We start from the raw sequence: 24,225 nt of genomic DNA on the forward strand, positions 1-24,225 counted from the left end.
TCGATCTGCCTGTTCTGCTCCCCACTCTGTCTCTGGTGAAGCCTTTCACCGCCGCTGAACTCTGGCCTGTACCCCAGTTCTGTATGTACAAATACATAAATCTAAAAAAAAAGGGGGGGGGGAGAAAATGAAGTCCTTCCCAGAAAAAAAGGTGAAGCAGATGTTCTAAACCTCCCCTATGAGAAATGCTGAATGAAGTTAAACATCTGAAGAGAAGAAAATTCACAAAGAAACTGAACAAGGAAGCAGAACTTGAAAACCAGACAAAATGGGAGCAGCCAATCCTCATGTATCAATAATCCTATTTAATGTAAATAGATTGAACTCACCAATCAAAAGGCATAGAATAGTTAGTTGGATCAGAAAACAAAACCGGACTTTCTGCTGTCTCCAAGAGACACTTTGGAACTCCAAAGACAAACAAAAGATCTAAGTAAATGGGACCTAAAAAAAGGCAGGGAATCCATACCTGTATCAGATAAAACAGACATGAAGATGAAAAAAAGTAGTAAGAGACAGAGATAGATATAATGATTACACACACACACATATCCTCAATAAAATCTTAGCAAATCAAATCCATACATTATTACCACATGGGGTTTATTCCTGGGATGCAAGAATGGTTCAAAAATCTGAAAGTCTAATAATGTAATTCATTATATCCACAAAAGGAAAGAACAATTATCATCATATCGATAAATGCAGAGAAAGCATTTGATGAGAAAGCATTTGATTCAAAATCATTTGTCAAAAGAAAACCCCAAAATGGGGATAGATGGAACATAGCTCAACATAATACAGGCCACATATGATAAACCCACAGCTAACATGATACATTCAGTGGCAAAAGCATATCCTCTAAGTTCTGGTACAAGACAAAAATGTCCACTGTTATCACAACTATTGAACATAGCAATGGAAGTACTTGCTAGGGCAATTAGGCATGAGAAAGAAATAAAAGGAATCCAAATAGGGAAAAACTACTATTATATACAAATAACATAATACACACAGAATACTGTAAGGATGCCAGTAAAAGGCTAAATAAATACCAAACCAGTAAAGTAACAAGTTACAACCTAACTTTCTAAAAATAAGCTGTGTTCCTACATGGAAACAGCAAGAAAGAAGAGGGGGAAAAAAGATCAATAAAGTAATCCCATTTATAATTACATCAGAAAGAAAAAAATACCTAGGAGTATACTTTATAAAGGATGTGAAGGAATTACACAATAAAAACTGTAAGGCACTGTGAAAATAAATATAAGACACAAAGAAATTGAAACATTATCTGCTCATGGATTGAAAGAATTAACATTGTTAAAATGGTCCTCTACCTAAAGCAATATACAAATTCACTGTAATTCCTATCAAAATTTCAAGGGCATTCTTCAAAGGAGTATAACAAAAACTATTGAATCACAAAATATAGAACCACAAAATATCCTGAAAAGCCAAAACACTCCTGACAAAAAAATATTGGTGGTATCCCTCACCCCAGTGAGAATGGCACATCTTAAAACAACAAATGTTGGCGAGGATGTGGAGAAAAAGGAACTCTCCTGCACTGCTAGTGGGAATGCAAACTAGTATAACCACTGTGGAAAACTGTTTGGAGGTTCCTCAAACTGCTAAACATGGAGCTTCCCTACGACCCAGCAATCCCACTCCTAGGTATCTGCCCAAAAGACACAAAAACACTGATTGAAAAAGATACCTGCACCCCCATGTTTATTGCTGCTTTATTTACAATTGGAAAAACATGGAAGCAGCCCAAATGCCCAAAAGTAGATGACTGGATAAAAAAGATGTGGTACATATATACAATGGAATATTACTCAGCGACCAAAAAAGAGAAACACATGTCTTTTGCAGCAACATGGATGGAGCTGGAAAAGATCATGCTTAGTGAGATAAGCCAGAAAAAGAAAGAAAAATACCGGATGGTTTCACTCATAGCAGGGGTATAATGGGCCAGGCGAGAAAATAACAAAAATAATGAACAACCATATACCAGAGACATTTTGTGGGTGTGGAGTGGGGAATGGGATCAAAAACGGGGGCGGGAGGGGATGCACGGGATTATGGTGATGGCACACAGGTGACTTGGTGATGGGAAACCCACGGGGATTACAATCGAGATGGGAAAAAAAATGTACAAAATGATGTAAAAATAAACTTTTGTAATAAATATTTAAAAAAATATTGGTATTACATGCTCATACTTTTTTTTTAACTTTTATTTATGCATACAGAACTGGGGTATAGGCCAGAGGTGCAGGGTCACTGAGAGTATTCACCAGAGACAGAGTGAGGAGCAGAATAAAAAGACAGATGAAGTACACTGCTGAGGGGAGCAGTGGGTGAGACAGGAGAGGTCTGCTGCAACATGTGCGTCACCCTCAGGGCCGGGGATTGAACTTCCACTGAAGTGGCTGTGGTTAGCTTACTGTACTATGTCCTAACCCATTGTACCACCAGGGAGGGCCCACACAACGCTCATACTTTAAACAATACTGTGAAGTCAAAGCAAACAAAGCAGCATGGTACTGGTATAAAAATACATAGATAAATTAAGCAGAATTCAGGGTTTAGAAATAAACACACACAGGGCCCTCCCTGGTGGCACAAGGGATTAAAGCACACCAGTATGAAGCTATCCCATAGCCACTGAAGCATAAGTTCAATCCCTGGCCAGGAAGATGACCCACATGGCATAGCAGACCTCTCCTGTCTTGCTTTTGCTCCACTCAGCAGTAGTGTATTTCAGTATATCTGCCTGTTCTGTTTCCTACTATGTCTCTGATGAATCATTTCATCTGCTGCACTGCTGGCCTGTACCCCAGTTCTTGTGTGCATAAATAAAAAAATATTTTAAAAGATAAATAAAATCAACCCAAACGCCCAAAAGTAGATGGATTAAAAAGATGTGGTACATATACACAATGGAATATTACTCAGCAATCAAAAAAGATAAACACATGTCTTTTGCAGCAACATGGATGGAGCTGGAAAAGATCATGCTTAGTGAAATAAGCCAGAAAGAAAAAGAAAAATATCGGATGGTTTCACTCATAGCAGGAGCATAAAGGACCAGGGGAAAATATAATAATAATGAACAACTATATACTGTAGACATTTTCTGAGCTTTATTAATATATTAATAAATAGTAATACTTAATAATTAGTAAATCTCATGATAAGTATGCTTCTTCTGTCTTTGTGTACTACATGGCTGAATGTCTTTTAGAGGACCATTTAACAGTTTGGGGTAGCTGTCAGCTATTTTTCTGCTACAAATATGTCACATAAATGAAATAAAGCCATATGTGGTATTTTTCAACTAGCATGTTATCAAGGTTCATCCATGTTCTGCATGTATCAGCAACACATTCTCTTTTGTGGTAGAAAAATATTCCATTGTGTGGACAGAACACACTTGGTTTATTCATTCACCCACTGATGCATATCTGGATTTTTCTTCTTTCGGCTAGTTAATAGTGTTTTATAAACAACTATATATAATTGTACATCTTTATTCAATTTTCTCCTTCCTCCTTCCTTTCTCTCTTGCTCTCTCTAAATCTAGTGTCAATTTTGTCAATCTTTTGAAAGTCCCACTTTTGGTTTATTGATTATAACTACAGTATTCTGCTCCCTATTTTGGTGTCTATGTAGTCATCATTATTTAATACTGCTTTCAGTTTAGATTGCTTTTCATTTTCTGATTCTTAAAAAATACTATTTATTATTATATACTATTAAAATACTATTATTCAATTTACTATTTAAATGGAAACATTTCTCCTTTTGTTATGTTTATAGTTACAAAATTTCATCTGAGCACTGCTTTGCTGTATCTCACAATGTTTAGTATGCCGTTTTTCAGCTTTACTCACCTCAACTTATTTTCTTGTTTCCTTTCTGATTTATTTGATTCATTGGTTATTTATCAGTGTTGCTTAACTTCCACATATTTATTAATTTATAACTTTAGTTATTAATTGTAATTTCATTCCATGAAAGTCAAATTAGATATTTTGTATGATTCCACATGTTTAAATTTATTGACACTTATTTTGTGTGTAACATTTAGTCTATACTGGAGAATGTTCTGTGTCCATATGAGAAAATGTATATTCTGCTATTTTATGGATGAAATGTTTAATAACATGTATGTTACATCTATTTGGTTTACATTGTTGTTCAAATGCCCCATTTTCTTGCTGAGCTTCTGTATAAGTTTTTATGGGTTATAAGATTTCTAGGTGTTACAACTACTATTGTAGAAATGTATATTTTTTCATTATATTCTATTACTGTTAATTTAACTTTTGAAAATATATTTCACATGTAAGTGAGATCATTCAGTATTTTCTATGTCTGGCTTAGACTTATTTCACTTAGCATAATGCTAATTACAGTATATACTCTGTGTTCTTTATCTGTTCATCTGCTTAGGGACTCTTATGCTGTTCCCATAGCTTTAGAACTATAAATACCACTGCAGTTAACATAGAAATACATACAGATACCTCTTTGAGATAGATTTCATTTCCTTTGGATACATATCCAAAAGTACGATTGTTATACTGTACATTAATTTTTAAAGAAAATATTCTGTTTTCCATCATGGCTGAACAATTTACATTGCCACCAGTGGTGCACAAGTGTTCCGTTTTTCTTCACACCTTCATCAAATCACCAATAATTGCTGTTTTGACTTTTTGATAACAATCATCCCAACAGTTGAGGTGGTATCTTACTTGGTTTCGATTTGCAATTCCCTGATGGTTAGTGATATGGCGCACCTTTTCACAGACCTGTTGGTTACTTTCTTCTTTCAAACAATTTCTATTTAGGTCCCTTGCTCATTTTTTTAAAGATTTATTTATTCATTCATACAGAACTGGGGTACAAGCCAGAGGTGCAAGAGCAGTGAGGGACTTCACCAGAGACAGGGTGGGGAGCAGAACAGGAAGATCAATGAAGTACACTGCTGAGGGGAGCAATAGGCAGATGGGGAGCAGTCTGTCACGCTATGTGGATCACCCCTGGGGTGGGGACTGAACTCATGCTGAAGCAGCTGTGGCTCGCTTGCAGTGCTGCGTCCTAATCCTTTGTGCCACCAGGGAGGGCCCCCCTTCATCATTTTTTAAAGATAATTCCTTTTTCACTATTGAGTTTCATGCATTCTGTATATATTGTGGGTATTAGTGCCCTATCAGAGATAAAGTTTGCAAGTATTCTCTACCACTTCATATGTTTCCTTTTAATTTTGCTGACTGTTAATTTCTTCCTTTTTAATTCAGATGCCTTTTATTTCTTATTCTTTCCTACACATTCTTGCTAGGACTTCAATATTATGTTGAATATTAGTGGTGAGAATGGACATCCTTGTCTCATTCCTGATTTTACAGGAAAAGCTGTCATATACTGACCACTGAGTATAATAGTAGTTGTGGGCTTGCCACATATGGCCTTTATTACATTGAGGGACATTTATCAAATGCTTTTTCTGCAGCTATTGATATGGTCATATAATTTTACCGATCTATTGTTTCATTTAACAATTATTTCTGCGGTAAACATCAGATCAATGTTATATACAGAGAATAACTTCAAGTGAAAAAAATTCTTTATAAAATGACTTTCAAATTTGTGTCAGTAAAACTGGGTTTAGCAATTGTGTTATTTAATTAATTTCAGTAATGCTGGTTTACAACACTGTATATGATGTAGGGGACTGCTTTCACATCTCTTCTGATGTATGTTATCATACCACACCAATACTAAAACACTGATAACCTCCACCATAGTTTACTAGCCCTTTCCCTCTTTGCTGTCATCTCTCCCTCTTCAATACTACAATCACATTTCTAGGGTATTTGTTTTGGTTTAATTTTGTCTTTTTCTCTATTTTATTTCTTTATAGTCCACATATAAGTGAAATCATGTATAAGTAAGAAGATCATACAATTTTTAAATATTTCATCTTATAAATACAATGTATCATATTTATTGATTAATATATGTTAAACCATCCTCCGTGTATCTCAGGGTTAAATTCCACTTAGCCATGGAGTATGATCCTTTTAATGTGCTGTTCAGATATTCTGTATCTTCATGTTCCAGTTGGCCAATATTTTACTTTGAAAATCCATTTCTTCTAGGCTGTTCAATTGTCAATCATTCATAGCAGTGTCTTAATGTGGCATCAGTTATAATAACTCACTTTCATTTCTGATTTTATTAACTTGAGTCTTCTCTCTTCTTTCTTAAATAGTGTAAAGTTTATCAATTTGGTTATAATTTTTTTAAACCCAGCTCTTAGTTTCTCTGATCTTTTCCTAGTCTCTACTGCATTTATTGCTGCAGCAGCATTCCAGTTTTCATTGAGTGAGCACTTGTAGAGTGGCCAAGGATCCAGGTTCTAGAGCATAAGTAGAGTGACAGTATCTCCATGAATCTGACGCATGGGAAAATATAGTGTCAGAGTCTCTGTGGCAAACGCTGATAGTATCAGCATCCTCTGAGAAGCAGGTTGCTGGAGTACACACCAAAAAACACATTGGGGTACTCTACCTACAAGCTTATAAGTCTCAGGAAGTTGTGGTTGTCACAGGCTGTTAAGGTATTTAGCAGCAAACTCTGGCAGTGTTCTCAACAAAGTAGGCCACTGGGGACTATGTCAGCACCCACTGTGTGGATAAGGTTCACAGCCTCCATTCCATTTCATTTTTTTCCTCAACCTTCTCCATTGTCTCAGCAATGCTGATTAGCCCTGCAATCCTTTCTGTATGGATATTACCCATTTTTTTTTTCTTTCAATGTATTGCTGCAGGTTCTTAATTAGATTCTTGAGACTTCCCAGCTCTTTCTTACCTCACTCAGTAAGAGCATTTTCTTCTTTGTAGCTTGTAAAAGTTTTTGGCTTAAAGCACATTTCACGTGACATTATTATAGGCACCCCTGTTCTCTTTTGTTTATTAATTGGTTATAGTAGTATCCTTTCACTTTTGACCTATTTATGGTTTTGGTTCTAAAGTGAATCTTTTATAAATAGAATAAAGACAGATGATCAATTTTATCCACTATACCAATGTCTGCATTTTAATTGGGTATTTTAATCTACTTATGCATCTAATGATTACTCATAAGGAAGGACTTCTGCCATTTTGTTATTTTTTTTATATAGTTTATATCTTTTGTTACTCTAGTACTCCATTACTTATTTCTATTTTTTAATGTTTCTTCTCCTCCATTTGGATTCCATAAATGAAAAAAATTTAAAACAATATTTCACCTCATATTTGGAGACTGTTAAAATTTCTTCCATTTTTTAAAATACTTTGGAACTTAATTTATCTTGGAATACTCACACATTATAAATGCCTTATCTGATTGATGAGCCTTCCCAAATAGTGCATGGAACCTTTAATTTAAGGGTACACATTTGGACTTTTAATAATTGCAGTTTTTTTCTATGAGTTGTCTTCCAAAGTCTCACGGGCACTGAAATAATATAGTTTCATAAAACTGAATTAGGTAATCTTCAGAATTCAATGGGTTCTTGTTTCTCCAATTATATCATCAATGCTGGTAATGGTTTCCTAGTCTTAAAGCTATCCATAGCTGATGATTTTGTAAAGTCCCTCAATTAACTATCTTAATTTACCTTGATCACTGAGAATTATTTTTAAGATTACTGTGAATCTGGGAAATACAAACCAAAACCATAATGAGATACCACCTCACACCTGTGAAAATGGTCCTGACCAAAAAGACCAGAAACAACAATTGCTGGCAAGAATGTACAGAATAGGGAACATCTAGACTGTTGGTGGAAGCATAGACTGATCCAGTTCCTCTGGAAATAAGTATGAAGGTTTCTCAAAATATCATCTACCACATGATTCAGTAATTCCATTTGTAGGCATCTACCTGAATAAGGCAAAAGCATATCTATGTTCATTACAACATTATTTAAAAAAGCCAAGTCATCGATGGAACTGGAAGTGAAGTAGGAAAAGAAAAACACTGATGATTACGCTTGTATGTGGAATAGGAGAAACAAAACAAAGGAACAGACAAAATTAAACTAAAACAAACCCTAGAACTCTGACTATAGAATTGAGGCTACCAGGGCAAGGGGCAGGGGGGAGGGGTGGGAGGAGGAACAATGGACAATGGTGGAGGATCACTGGTGCTTTTCTGGCGGACATGGTGTGGTAACATATAGCTGAAAAAATATGATCCGTACCCCTAAATTATATGTAGTATAAACTGATGTCACTTCAATAAAAACAATACCATATAAGAAAGATTATTCTGAATCTTTGTAATGAAGTGCTCTTTCTGCTAGCTTCTTACCTTAATGTTATTTCTACTTTCCTCTCCTTTTAGACTTTATGAAGTAACAAAGTGTTCTTACCTTTTGGTTTGGCTGTTGTGGGAGTGTAAAAATAGACTTCCAGTAGGTCCAGGTAAAGAACACAAAGATGGCATGGTAGAATATGAGGTAGATAACTGAAAATTAAGAAAAAAAATCAGCACTTATACTTCTATTTCTAAGAGTTCAGAAAGACAAAGCTCAACGACAAATTTCTGTTTTGTTTTCCTATTACCAAGTATTTTCTGGTATTATATTATGAAATGTTCATTCTTGCCATTTTCCATACAATGGCAAAAACAGGTTATAATACCAAATTTTGATTCAGAGACTTTCTGGCAGCTGCATGTCATAAAAGTTGACATTTGATTCTGAGAGTAAAGAGCAAATGCTCTTTATGACAATATAGAAGTTAATGTAGTCAGTTGTCATTTCTGCCACTGTGGTTGCTGTGATGATACAATTGCACAGCACTCACTATGGAGTTAACACACTTTCATATATATATATATGTGTGTGTGTGTGTGTATACACATATATATGTAGTTTAATTTCTTTCATAACTTTGTGAGATAGGTAATAGGCTAGTGATAGTTGATCAGTGGCTGATTATCCAAAGTCACATAGCTACTATAAAATGTAGCCAGGTTATAAACACAAGAATTTCTGGCTCCAAATCCTAAGCTCTTTTCCATTGCTCCCCAACCACCCCCCCCCCCACATTAAATTAACTATTGAAATGTTAGCTCTACCTTTGAGACAATTGTAAAAGTGTCTCTCTATTCTTTTCATGTTTGTCTCCTAGAGAACTCTTCTAATATGAGAAATTTCATTCTATTCCATACAGGTGATTGCAAAATTAAAGGTCAGCTTACTATTTTACTGTGAATCCTTGCATGGTAAGGTCTTGCTATTTCAATCCATCAGAAAGATGAAGGGAATGACATGACTCAAGAGCAAGTTTAATAAGGCTGAGCCTCTCATATATTTATGGCTAAATCAAAAAAGTTGCACTCTCTTGGCACAGTGTTCCTAGACCATCTTTATTTTTAAAGATTTATTTTTATTTATTTATGTATACAAGGACCAGGGTACAGGTAAGAGGTGTGTGTGGGGGGCATGAAAGCATTCACCAGGGACAAAGTGGGGAGCAGAATAGGCAGATCGACTGTAATGCACTGCTGAGGGGAACAACGGGCAAGACAGAAAAGGTCTGCTGCGCCATATGGGTCAGCTATCTGGCCAGGGATTGAAATCAATTCCACAGTGGCTGGCAATAGCTTGATAGTGCTGAGACTTTAACCCCTGTGCCACCAGGGAGGCTGTATAAGACTTTTTTATGTGTTTAATTTGTATAACATAAAAAGTAAATGCTTACACATACATCTGACCTCCCACATTTAATACCTGTTTGGACTTTTTAAAATCATACAACAATTTATATGACTTAATGGGTTTAGATTAATACTTCTTCATATACATGGTACTATACCACACCTGTGTTATACCTGTGCATTATCCAAGATATCTTCCTTTTATTTTTTTATATAAATACAGGAACATAATTTTAAAAACTGTAATTTTAATAATATTTTATCAGCTTACATTACATTGCTTTTGAAAGGCTCAAACTTTAAAGTCAAAAGTCTATCCCTGTCACTCAAACATCCAGTTTCTCTTTCTAGAAGCAACAAATATCAGTTTCCTGACTTTATTCTGTGTTTTTTCAGATTTTTCATATAGAAAAGTGCCCAAAAAAAGCTTTTTCATGCAAATAATAGTAGTTGATATTCATTATTTTATATCTTCTTTTTAATTTTTTCACTTGCTATAAGCTGACTGTAGAATTGAGGCTACCAGAGAGGGAGGTTGGTGTACAACACCAAAGGAGCTGTGGGGGAGGCAATGGATTTAGTGAAGTATTGGTGGTGGGCGTGGTAGGACACCATGCACCTGAAAAGGTATTGCCCTAAATCCATTAAGTCATATATATTGTCTTACAATTAAAAAAGAAATAAAGTACTTCTGTACCAGCAAAATAACCCATCATTCAAATTACAAGGCAGCCTATTAAATTCTATAAAATATTTGCCAATACCTTATGAAAGGAGTTACCATTCAAAGTACATAAGCAATTCATAAAACTCAGCAATAACAACAACAACAAAAAAAAAACATACAATTTAATTAAAAGCTGAGCAGAGAGGGCCCTCTCTGGTGGCACCACAGGTTAAACCACAGCACTATGAAAGCTCTCTGCAGCCACTGCAGCACAAGTTTGATCCCTGGCCGGGGAGGTGACCCACATAGCAAAGCAGACCTCTCCTGTCTTGCCTGCTTCTCCCCTCAGCAGTGTGCTTCATCAATCTGCCTGTTCTGCTCCCCACTCTGTCTCTGGTGAACACTCATAGCCCCTGTACCTCTGGCCTGTACCCCAGTTATGAATGCATAAATAAATAAATCTTTAAAAATTTATTTAAAAAAAAAAAAGATGAACAGAGAATACAAATAGGGATTTCACCAAAGAAGGCATACATATATGGCTAAAAGACACAGGAAAATATGTTCTACATCACTTATCAGGAGGAAATACTGATCAAAACCACAAAGAGAAAATATGAATCAAAACCACAATGAACTATATCAGAAGAGTAAAAAATTGATGACCATCATCCAGCAATTAATTTTAATTAAATGTTCAAACATTCTTCTGGCCCAGTGTGTGTTTATCTCTGTACATTCAGGTTGAGAATCCATAGAGAAACTTTGTTTTTCACTTTTATTACAGTATTGAATAAATTACATGAGACATTCAATACTTTGTTATAAACTTGGCTTTGTATAAAGATGCTTTAGCTAGATTGCAGATTAATGTAACAATTGTCAGCATAATTAAAGTAGGCTGTACTTAGTTATGATGTCCTCTAGGTTAGTTGTGTTAAATGTATTTCAACCTTAATGTTTCCTATTTACTTTTGACTTATGTTAAGTTTATCATGAATTAAGGAAGACCTGCACTGTGGCCTACTGTCTTTCCACCACTCTGCTCTGTTGACTCTATGCCCAACACCTCTGTTAAATGTATAACATCTGTTTAAGACTCTTTTTTAAAGTTTTGTTTATTTATGCATACAGAACTGGGGTACAGGCCAGAGGTGCAGGGGCAATGAAAGGATTCACCAGAGACAGAGTGGGGAGCAGAGCAGGCAGAATGACAAAGTACACTGCTGAGGGCAGCAGCAGGCGAGACAGGAGAAGTCTGCCGCGCCATGTGGATCACCTCTGGGGCTGGGGATTGAACTTGCAGTGAAGCAACTTCAGCTCGCTTTGCAGTGCTGAGCTTAACCCGTTGCACCACGAGGTTTAAAAGTTATTAGCAATTTGGTAGTTCGTGAATTATAATAACTAATTTCCATGGAGTAAGAATTAAGTGGCTATATTAGTGGCTATATAAATATTTATGATTATAACTAGTAAAATAATGTAAAACTACTATGGTGATGGCACATGGGTGGTTTGGTGATGGGAAACCCAAGGGATTGCGATTCAGATGGAAAAATGTGCAAAAATATGTAAAAATAAATTAATATAATAATAATAAAATTTTTAAAAACAATGTAAAACTAAAGAATTTTTAAGACTCATAATTACCTAATATATTTTAATGGAAAATGCTTTTAATATCTTTGGATTACTACTATAGATTACAGAGCAAACCAATGTGGGGGTGAATGAGTAAAGATGAATACAGCACATGTATTAGAACTGCGATGGTAAAGGATTCAGCCCTGAAAAGTCATCCATAGGAGAAGAATCCTGCAAGACACAGCAAAGTGAAGAGGTTGGGATGGCCTCCTCCATATATCACTTATTTCCAGCACGAAAAATAGCCCCCAGAGGAAAAATAGACAACTATAGTATACCTTGGGAGTACTGGTCTAATGGAAAGTGGTAGGGAATACTGTAATTAAACTATGTCGACACAGGTAGTGGGGATGTACAACCCGTGAGAGGGAGGGATGGCTACTGTGCAGAAACCATTACAGTTGTTGATTCAGGGACACACACACCCCAATATGAGGACTTTGGAGACCAAGCACTGCAATGCATAAGGGGGTGCACAAAATTGGACTCTAGGGAAGAGGGTGTACCACTGGAGACCTGTAAGAGCAGGGATGAAAAACAATTACTTATTTGAGCTTGAGACTCCCATTAGAAAACAACTGGAATACAAATTGGTGGGGCAAACCAGGTCAAATCACAGTTTCCTCATAAAGGAGGCTACTACTTGAAGCCTGAGGCTGAGCTATTCAGAATACCTGAACCGAGAAAATGAATTAACATTTGCATAAGTAGAATTTAGGCATCTGTTAATAAAGGTGAACACCCCATCTCTAAGGCTCTGCACTGAAAAGTAAACAACTCCTGACTTGTGACCTTGTATAAACTATACTCCATGTCCAGCATGGTATCTAGTACTCAAACAGCAGAGGTGGAAGCTGACACCAAATTATAAGTCAGTCCAAGGAGCTGGACTAGACGGGGCTGGGGGGGGGGGCGGGGCTGGGGCTCTCATTGTGGATCCACAAAACATAACCCTGGTTTAGGGTAAATGAGTTTAAAGTTAGGCTTTCATACCTTCCCACCATTAGCATCTATAACTGACACCTGCAGTTTTGCATGCACACCTGTGCCCAGAGAGTGTGGGACATGCATCTTTGTAAACAGAGACACCTGTGGCAAGAGTCTATAAGGGCAGCGTCACTTTCGGGCAGAAGGACAAGAAAGAAATGCTGACAGAAAGCTGGTCTGTCCCCTGATGCAGCATTAAAGGCCTGTGAAAATCTACCGAAGGCTCCAAAATCATCTTTTTTGTCTGAGAGAACTGACAATGAACCTATCAGGCCGGGGGTGGTTGCAAAACACCTGGCAATCACAGCACAGTAAGAAGTTTGAATTCCTGAGTTTGTTGGAGGAAACTACAGTGCACTACTGCCTCATCCACTTTAATACCTACTTCTCCTTGAATAGTAGCAAGTTTGAACCCCTAATGCTCAAATTTTGGTCCTTTGGTCTGCCCCTATTTTATACTAATGTCACTTGCCTGTACCAGATCTCCAATCACTACAATAGATGCAAAGGCAGCAGTTTGAAAGTACCTCTTACAAGTCACAAAAAACTAAAAAGGAAGAGACAGAACATACAACAAATACAGGAGCAAAAACTCCCAAGAGGAGACCCAATCCAGTAGTACTAAAGAATATGCCTGAAGAGGAGTTAGATAACAGTTGTAGCAATGCTCACTGAACTGGGAAAAAAAAAAAAAAGGATGGTATGAAAGTGTTAAGGGGAAGGATGTCCTAAAGGAACTCTGCAGAGTCTTGTGGCCGCCACCCCCTACTACGGCTTTCTGGACTCTACCCTCTACTCCAATGATTGTAAACTACAACTCCCAGCAGTCCCAGGGAGAGAACTGCGAGGACCTAAGGGCAGAGCTAGCAGGAATTCTGGGACATTGGGGCATAAATAGGGCGCCATTTTATCTCTCGCTCTCTTGCTTGGGAAACAGCTCTCCAGACCGCATGACTTGGGGTTTTTAGTTAGTTTGCTACCAGAGCTCCAAGTCAGCCCAGCTGGTAAGATATTCCAGTTGTTATTTCCTTTCTTTTTCCCTTTTGTAAATGAACCCATTTTGACCCTTTTGTGTGTGCCTGCAGTACAACTGCAGTGCCCTCTAACAAAAGGACCAAAATAGATTGAGAAAATGACACAATTGCAATTCGAAATAACAGATCAAAAAAAATATTAACTGAATTTAAAAAATGTAAGTGAGAAAATAGCAGATAAATGGAAGCAAAGAAGTTAAGGTGCTCAGAAGAACAATCTCAAAGAACTTAACAAATAGAAGAACAAAGAGAAAAAAGACTTAAATGAAAAAAATGTAACGTAAGAATGCTTTCAGATAACCTAAAGAGAAATAAGATATTTATCATGTGGATCCCATAAGATAAAGTGAAAGACAAAGAAAATTCAAAGAATAATTGTTAAGAACAACCCCAATCACTACATGCAGTGATCCAAGGGTTCCAAACAAAATGACACCAGACAGACACACACTATGACACATTATAATAAAATTGATAAAAGTAAAAGATAAGAATACTAAAAACATCAAGAAAAAAGGGTAACCTAATAGAGACCCTATACTGACTGAGGCAACAGTGCACCAGTTAGACTGTCCATAGACTTTACAGTAGAAAAACTATAAATAAGAAGGGAATCGAAGGAGAAAGTGTAAGGAAAATGAACTGATCAGACATTTTGTACCACTAGCCTCTGTGGCTATCACCCGGGGCCTTGATAGTGCTAATGCAGAGGGAGCCTGGGAGCGTGGGGGCAGGGTATGCATGCCTGATTGTGGACACCTGGAGTATGGGTGTGGGCATGCACAGGTGCACACCTGAGCCTTGAGGCCACGGATGTAAGGGCAGCAGCACTCAGACAGATGGCTATGAGAGGAGAAATGGTGTGACTACAGAAGAGGCGTGCTGGCCTCCTTGCATGCCAGTCCCCCTGCCTGGTATGCCTGTGTGCCTGCTTCCCTAAGAGAGCATTAAAGCCTGTAAAATCCACTGAGGGCTCCAAGACTGTCTGCCAAATGGAGAGTGAACCTGCACTGTAACTGCTGGCACAACAGATAGTTTAAGTACTTAAAAAGATACCTAGTCAAGAATGCATTACCCTACAAGTTTAACATTTAAGACAGAAAGAAGGTTAAGGAGCTTCACCAAAAAGCAAAAACTAAAAGAATTTATCAAAAAGATTCAAATGAAGTAAGTCTTAAAGGGGTTGTGATGTGTGGCGGCCCATCACAAAGAGTTTGAGACCAGACAAACATTGATGGAGGATCAGAATAGAAAAACTGGAAAGGACGCTAAAGGTCAGGAACCTGTCTCATACAAAGAGTGGGGATGGAAGGGATTAACAGACATTAATCCAGCTACAAAAGCTATCAGATGGCTGTAGGGAGTATCAAGAGCACAGACCTGAAGGTGATGATATGGGGATTAAGGAACAAACCATCCACTCAGGAAGATGAGCTCTTCCATACTGAAAGAAGATGATAAAATCCAGCACTGCTCCCTACTCCCCACCCCGCAGAGAGGCAGCAGTCCTTCCACCCACCTCTGTCTATGCAGGTGCTTCTCTCCACCCGCTCTCTCCCTGTAGGGCAGCAGCCTCCTGCCTGCCTGTGACCTGTACCATGCTGGGCTTCTCTGCCCTAACCTCGCTCAGTGGACGCAGCTTTCCTCAAAGCTGCCTGCTGCAACCATGCAGGCCTCTTTCAGCAAACCTGTCCCTTTTGGGGCACCTCTTCCTGCCTACTTGTGTCTATACAAGTGTCCTTTACTTTTCTGTCCCTTTCTCTAATAAACCTGATCTTTTAAATATAACTAACATCTCTGCCATGGAGAAACTGCCTGGGAAATTCACCTTGTGCCGTTGAAAGGGAAGCTTTGGTGAAACCTTTTCCGGAGTGAACCCAAAGACCCTGCACTCCAAATCCACGAACTCCAAAAACATCACATCATATACTAATCTCAGCAGAATTATCAAACAAAAACCAATATAAGGAAGACATAAGAGAGCAGAATCGGAACATACACAAAACAAAGACCTCAAAAAAGAAAAACAAGGAAAAAATACACACAAACTGGCAGTGATCGATTATATCAACAATCCTCTTAAACAAATGGTTTGAACTAACCACTCAAAGGGTGCAGAGGGCTGAATGGATTTCAAAACAAAGTCCAATATTCTGTTTACAAAAAACACATCTCAAAAACAAAAACAGACTTAAAGACTGGAAGACACTCCTACAAAAGACACCAACCAAAGATTAAGTAACTGTTAAAACAGACTTTCAATTTTAAAAGGTAAAAAGAGAGGGACAGATATTAAGACTAAGGGTCCAATATAAAAATAAAGAAATAAAAGTCATAAATGCACCAAACGATGGAGTATCAAGATATATAAAACAATTACTCACAAAACTTAATGAAAGATATGACACAAACACAGTAATTCTGGGGTATGTTTTTCATGGGGGGGGTATGTTTTCAATACTCTGTTTACAACTATGTAAAGGTCCACAAGACTGAGATTAAATAAGGAAATAACAGCCTTAAATGAGAAGTTAGACAAACAGGGTTCAGGGACATCCATAGAATACTCCACACAAAAACTGCTACACATACATTTTCTTCACCTGCACAGGAAAATTCTCAAGAATACGCCATATGTTGGGACACAAATCAGTTTTCAATAAAACTTCAAAGATCAAAGTTATTCCAAGGACAGTCTCTGACCATCATGCCATAAAGTCACGAATCAACTAAAGAAGAAAAAAGCAACATAGGAGAAACTATAAACACATGGAGACTACACATTATGCTGCTTAGTAGGTATTGGATAAGAGGAAATTAAAACAGATAGAAAAAATAGGTTATACTGGGGCCTCCCTATCACTGCCACGGCTATGGCCTGAGATCAACCCCCCACCAGGGAGGTGACCTACATACATGGCATAGCAGATCTCTCTTGACCAGCCTGCTGCTCCCCTCAGCAGTGTATTTTAGTAAATCTGCCTGTTCTGCCCCCCATTCCATCTCTGGTGAATATTCTCATTCACCCCCCACATCTCTGGCCTATATCCAGGTTCATTTATACATAAATAAATAAATGAATCTTTAAAAAACCACCCTAGAGGAATATATCAGACTTACAGAATAGAGCAAATGCAGTCTTAAGATGGAAGAAAATTGCAATGCAGACCCACATTAAAAAGAAAAATCTCAAGTAAACAATGTTTTATTACCTAAAGCAATTTGAAAAGCATGAACAAGACCCAATGTTAATATTAATAGAAAGGAAATAGTGAAATGGAAGAAATAAATGAGAGACTATATAAAATATCAATGACACTAAGAGTTAGTCCTTTAAGACAATAAACAAATAGACAAACACCCAGCTAACAAAGAGGAACATTAATAAACAGAATCAGAAATAAGGGAAAAAGTTGCCACAGATATCAGAGAAACACGAAGGACTATAACAGATTATTACGAACCAACAATATGAAAACAAATTTGATATCCCTGAAAAAGTAGACAAATTCTTTTATCAATATAGTTTACCAACACAAAGTAAAGAAGAAACAGAAGAGGTAAACAAACTTATCACAAACAGGAAAACTGAAAATAGTAGTTGAAAGTCTCTCTAAAACAAAAGCTCACAATCATTTGGCTTTAAAGCAGATTTTGTTAAACTTTTAAGCAAGAACAAATGCCCATATTCTTCACTTTTTTAATACAAAAACAGTGAATATTTCCACATATATTTTATGATGCAAACTTTATACTAATATAGAAATCAAATAAAGATAGCACCAGAAAAGAAAATTTCTCTGAAGAACAGAGAACATCAATGTAAAAATCCTAAAGACTGGAAGCATCATCAAGTGGGATTTATCTCAGAGATGCAAGAATATATGTGAGTATATCAATGTAATAAAGCATATCAACAAAATAATGATATAATCATATCAGCAATAATAGCAGAGAAAGCATTCAGCAGCCACTTATGATAGAAATCCCAAATAAAATGGCAATAAGAAGGAACCTATATAATAAAGATCATATAGTATAAACCAATAGACAATATATTACTTAGAGATGAAAAACGGAAAGTTTTCCTCTTAAGATTTGGCAGAAAACAAGGGTACTCACTGTCACTACTTCTGTTTAACTTAACATTAGAGGTTTTAGCTAGAGCTATCAGAAATAATAGGAAATAAATGTAATGCAAGTCAGTAAAGAAGTGAAATTGCCAGTATTTATAGAAGTTACACTTGGAAAACCCTAAATAAATCACTGGAAAGTAATTAGAAACAAACATTAACACAACAAAGTGAAAGGTTGCAAAATCAACACAAAAAACTCTGTTGCTTTGTTAAATATACACTAAACCAAGAGAAAAAATCTAGAAAAATAACTTCATTTATAATTGCTTCAAAAATAACCAAGCATCTTGGAATTAACTTCACTAAAGAGGTGCCACACATACACAAGGAGAACTACAAGATATTACTAAAGTACTTACAAAGTAACATAAGGAAATGAGAGAACAGCCTATGTCCATGAATGGGGAAAATCAATATAGCCAAACTTACTATCCCTGCCTGAAGTGATATATAAACTTAACACAATCCCCAACAAAATAACAATGATATTTTTCAAAGAAAATGACCAAAACCTATTGAAATTTACATGGAATCCAAAAGGCCTAATAGCAAGGCAATTCTGACAACAAAGGAGAGCAACAGAAGCATCACTTTACCTGACTAAACTCTGTTATAATGCGACAGTATTGAAAACAATATATTAGCACCAAAAACAGATACATGGATCAATGGGATAGAACTGAAAGAATAGAATGAAATAAATCCACACATATAATGCATTAAAGATTTAGATGGGGGCCCTCTCTGGTGGCACAACAGGTTAAAGCACTGCACCATGAAGTGGCTACCGCCACTTCAGTGAGAGTTCTATCCCAGCCAGGGAGGTGACCCACAATGGCATAACAGACCCACCTGACCCGCCCGCTGCTCCCCTCAGCAGTGTATTTCATCCATCTGCCTGTTCTGCTCCCCACTCTGTCACTGGTGAATCCTCTCAGTGCCCCTCCACCTCTGGCCTGTACCCCAGTTCTGTATGCACAAATAAAAAAAAACCCTTTTTAAAAAAACTACAAAAGGACAAACCTTACGACGTAGCAATCTCATTTTTGGGAATCTATCTAAACAATGTAAACCAACAACATAAAAAAATACATGCATACCAATTTTTTTTCTTTTATTTATTCGTACAGAACTGGGGTAAAGGCAAGAGATGCAGAGGGTGAGAGGATTCACCAGGGACAGAGTGGGGGGCAGAACAGGCAGATCAATGAAGTACAGTGCTGAGGGGAGCAGTGGGCAGGTCAGGAGAGGTCTGCCACACCATGTGGTCACCTCCGGGGCCAGCGGGAATCGAACTCATGCAAAAGTGGCTTAAGCTTCTTAGTGCTGTGCTTTAACCCGCTGTGCCACCAGGGAGGGCCGCATACCAATTTTTATTGCAGCTCTATTTAAAATAATTCAGTAATGGAAACAGACTAAATGTCTGCCAACAGAGGCCTGGATCAAGAAGATGTGGTGTATATACACATTGTAATACTATTCAGTCATAAGGAAGATGAGAAGATGAATTTTTCTGTTAAAGTTACTTACAGAAAAATTAAGGAAGTTCGAGGAAATTATGTGTAGCAAAGCAAGTGAAGATGACAAAGACAAATACTAGAAATTTACATAGTACACGTTTGGACAAAATAAAATATAGTAACAATCACATTAATAAACACTGTGAGGGCCCTGAGATTAAGAATGAGGAGTGCAGGAGAACTGGGATAGAAAAAGTAAGTCATCCATAGGTGCTTATTCCATGCCTTAAACATGGATTGGGCAAAAATATAAAGTACCTAGGACAACAATGATGAACCAAGAGAGTGTAGGGTCACTATGGCCAACAGAGTGGTTAGCTTTGACCCCATCTATCATAAATCCAGGTAACTTTCAATTCCTGTTCTACAGCCAAATGGGTCACTGAAAATATGTATCGTTCTCTCTGCTTAACATTCCTGAAAGCCATCATCATAAACTTTCCACTGACCTCAGTATATTCCTGGAAAGTTGTTCAGTTGATAGATTTTAATATGATTTACTTAAACAGAAAAAGGACTAGAGTCCTGACCAATACTATTTACAATATCCTCTTACCTTTTTCTGCCGGGCTCAAAACAGTCACTGTGAAAAGAGGGAGAGGTAAAAGTTAGTGACATTAAAAAATTTTTTTCCAATCCATTTTTCTATAGCATCATTTAAGCAAGTTAATCAATGGTATTTTAGGAAACCATTAGGCTGTTAAGTTGAGGAAAGGATAATTAAATTCTATTCTTTGCTATCTTCCTTCATCTTAAACCTTGCATAATTAAAAGTTTATACTCATTCAATGTACTCATTCAATGCAGGTATAACCTGGTATATTAAAAAAAAAAAACCAACAAATGGAAATACTTAAGCTTTATAACATGATAGGAAAAACTTCCTAACTGATAAATTAGGAGATTCATTTTCCCAAAGTATTCACTGCAGAACATCTTTAAATACCAAGCTTCTCTTGTATATTGAGAATACTGTGTGTAGATTACAAGCCAGTAATCTACACTTCCACTCTTTCGTGACCTTAGACAAGTTCCTTAACTTCCCTATCAGTAAGTACCTCACAAGATTACTCAAGAATTGAATAAACTAATGTTTAGAATAGTATCTAGCATAAGGCAAGTATTTATTGAATATTAATTATTATTACATTTGAACTAAGATTTCATAGAAAAGTCAGAACTGGAAGGAACTTTGACATCTAGTTTTCTCTCTCATTTTATAGATGAGAAATACAGACTAGAGTAGTATCAAATGATTTGTCCAAGTTCACAGGATAAGTTAATAGGAGAGTTGGAACTAAATTCCAGATTCCAGGGCTTTTTCCATGTACTACATTGACTTTTCCCAAACATTCCTTGGTTACTGTCATTCTTACATATATATACATATAACATATATACACATATATATATATATATATAATACACATACACACACATACCTAGATATATGTTTTGTTCAGAACACCATCCATACAGTTTTACCATCCCAATATCTGAGCACACTTGTACTAGGTGCTAAAACAAAGGATGGGGTGGTCCTCCCTGGTGGAGCAGCGGGTTAAAGCATTGCACTAAGAAGCTTAAGCCACTTCCGCATGAGTTCGATTCCCGCCTGCCCCAGAGGAGACCACATGGCGAGGCAGACCTCTCCTGACCCACCCGCTGCTCCCCTCAGCAGTGTACTTTGACGATCTGCCTGTTCTGCTCCCCACTCTGTCTCTGGTGAATCCTCTCACCCTCCGCATCTCTGGCCTGTACCCCAGTTCTGTATGAATAAATAAATAAATCTTAAAAAAAATAAAAATAAATAAATAAAACAAAGGATGGGTATCAATATTAAATTAATTTTCATACATAATGTTAAATACCAAAGGGTCAGAAAAGTAGGCCAAATATCCAAAGCAAATGGTAGTATATTCTAGGGAGTATTTTCTCAGATCTGTCACCATTCATGTCTTCTCTTTATTTGCCAGTCTATTTTTGTTGAATCTTTAAAGTCTATCCTTTTTGGTCATTTGAATGAACTTTGCTATAAACCAACTGATGTTGTAGCACTATTTGCAAGAGCCACAACATGGAAACAACCAAAATGGCCCAAAATACATGAATGGGTCAAAAAGTTGTGGTATAGTTATATAATAGAATATTACTCAATGATCAAAGAAGACAAACTTAACATTTGCAGCAACGTGGATGGAGCTGGAGGGGATTTTGCTAGCTAAAAATAGAAGAAAAAGACAAAAACCAGATGGTCTCACTTATATGTGGAATATAGAAATAACAAACTAAAGGTCAAGAAAAAGTAAAATTTGGCAAAGATGACCACAGATCTGAGGCATACAGCAAGGGAGGAGAAGAAAAGGGCACATGACAGGGGAGGATGAACACAAGGGAATGTGGTTATACGGTTCATGGATGATAAGGGGGCAGGAGAACTATGGCCTACAATGATATAAGAAAAAATCAACTGATGTTTACTTTTTCCAGTACACCTGCCTAAAGATTGGTACTGATTCCTTTCCTTTTCAAAGAATCCTGGTTTAAGAAATACAAACTGTACTTAATACAGATGAAGTTGAAACAAGGATCCTTGATTGGGTCACATGGGTCACTTCATGATTTTGCGCCTTTGTTCCACTAGGCCCTGGACTGGGTTTATAACATCTCTACATCTCTTTAAAATGGAGTGAGCGAGAGCAGACATGCTTGGAGACTGACAAAGCCCAGTTGACAAACTGCTATTTGGTATATCTCCTTCTACATTTGTGGCTGAACACTCAGTGTTAAATGAGAAGTGAAGGTCCTAACACCCATTTGCTTGGCAACAGCTTATGGATCCATGATTGAAGGAAGGAGGTGACTCCAAGTTTTGTGATATCTGTTGGAGACAATGTATATACAGAAAAATGAGTGGGAAACAGTGACAGCTGTAGATGGTAAGAAGCTGTCTTTAATTTCAAGACTGTCATACAAATGGGATTGATTGGTATGACTCAAAAACAAAAGAGAAATAAGATCAATGGGTTAAAGCTGCAGGTTGATATATTTTAGCCCAATATAAGGAAAATGATGATGATGATGATGATGATGATGACGACAATGATCATCCAGACAGGTAGCACTGAGAAGGAGTGAGGTTTCTGTTAACAACACTTGGAAATGTTGTAGAGGACATTTAGACATTAGTTAGACAATGTACTTAACTTTTAAAGTCTTCCTTCAATCCTGAAATCTGTAAGGATTCAATAAATATAATGGTAAAATGTTTCCTTACAAGATTCCCTTTTGAAAATTATATGCTTCTGAAAAAAAAAAAACCTTTACTTTAAAACAGGCTTTCTTTAATGTTTCTAATATTGCCTTTTGCATTATTAAAGGAAGAAGGCAAAACTACTTCATATTTAGGATTTTACTTATTTACATATACAAAAGCTGGGGTGTAAGCCAGAGGTGCTGTGGGAGTAGGGTAGGATGATTCACAAGAGACAGATTACAGAGCTGAACAGGCAGATCCACTGAAATACACTGCTGAAGGGAGCAGCAGGCAAGACAGGAGAATTCTGCTGTGCCATAAGGGTCAGCTCCCTGGCCAGGGATGGAAATAGTGCTGCAGTGGCTGGTGATAGCTTCATAATGCTGAGACTCAATCCTTTGTGCACCAGGGAGGCACAAAAATACTTCATATTTACAATGAGAGCATTGCAAGAGTCATGCTGACAACATTTACAAAAATGAATCCTTTTAGGTAAGTGCATAAATAATCATACATACCATGAGTAACTGGCCAAATATAATTATAGAGTGATATGGAGATAATATGTAATCACATACCTGTTCTGTACCTTCAAATTTTAGTTTGCCATTGGGGAACAAAGTAACTGAATTATCATCAAATAACTTTTCAGTGTCTCCTGTCTTTTCCCTCATCTATCCACTAATTCTTAGCAACTAGGTATGGAAAAAAGGTATTAGAAGGATGGGATATATTCAAAGAGTTTTCATCACAGACAAATAGTGTTAAAACCAAAGCAGATTTTAAAAAGATGTACATTAAAGAGTTCACAGAAAGGTGTTGGTGGAATAAGCCTAATATGATAGTAGATGGGAAGGGCCAACAAAAGTAATAGAAAGGACATGGAAGAAATCCAACAGTGATGTCCAACAGAAATATAATGTTAGTCATGCACACTTCAAAGACTAATACCAAGTGAAAGTAAATTTAATTATGTCTTATTTCATCACAAGTATCACTTTTAAATTTTATTCACGTAAATTCTGAGATTTTATACATTTTCTTTTTTTACAACCTTTGTAAAAGATGGTATATATTTTATGTTTCTAGCATATCACATAATCACAATGGCTTAAAAATCTTTTTAACACCAAGTAAATTTATTTGACACCCACTTTTCCCAATAGATGTCTCTTGGACTGTAAGCTAGAAGATAGACTAGAACTTGAGACTGGGAACTGAGACTTATTTCTCATTATGATTTGGTTGTGGA

At 36.9% G+C, this 24,225-nt stretch overlaps 1 protein-coding gene across 2 annotated transcripts in view; it reads right to left on the bottom strand.

Annotated features, from left to right (window-relative positions):
- Positions 1-24,225, bottom strand: part of ZDHHC15 (zinc finger, DHHC-type containing 15) — a 79,222-nt gene that overhangs the window by 37,431 nt on the left and 17,566 nt on the right. For both annotated transcript variants that reach the window (XM_012727261.1, XM_004685599.2), the window contains exons 2-3: positions 20,274-20,300; positions 8,438-8,532 (exon numbers count right to left, since the gene is read on the bottom strand). In XM_012727261.1, coding sequence (XP_012582715.1) covers positions 8,438-8,532; positions 20,274-20,300 — 122 coding nt within the window. The remainder of the gene's footprint in view (positions 1-8,437; positions 8,533-20,273; positions 20,301-24,225) is intronic.

The sequence above is a fragment of the Condylura cristata genome, unplaced genomic scaffold (assembly GCF_000260355.1).
Source record: "Condylura cristata isolate star-nosed mole 26May11 unplaced genomic scaffold, ConCri1.0 scaffold00019, whole genome shotgun sequence".
In the NCBI taxonomy this organism is placed as follows: domain Eukaryota; kingdom Metazoa; phylum Chordata; class Mammalia; order Eulipotyphla; family Talpidae; genus Condylura; species Condylura cristata.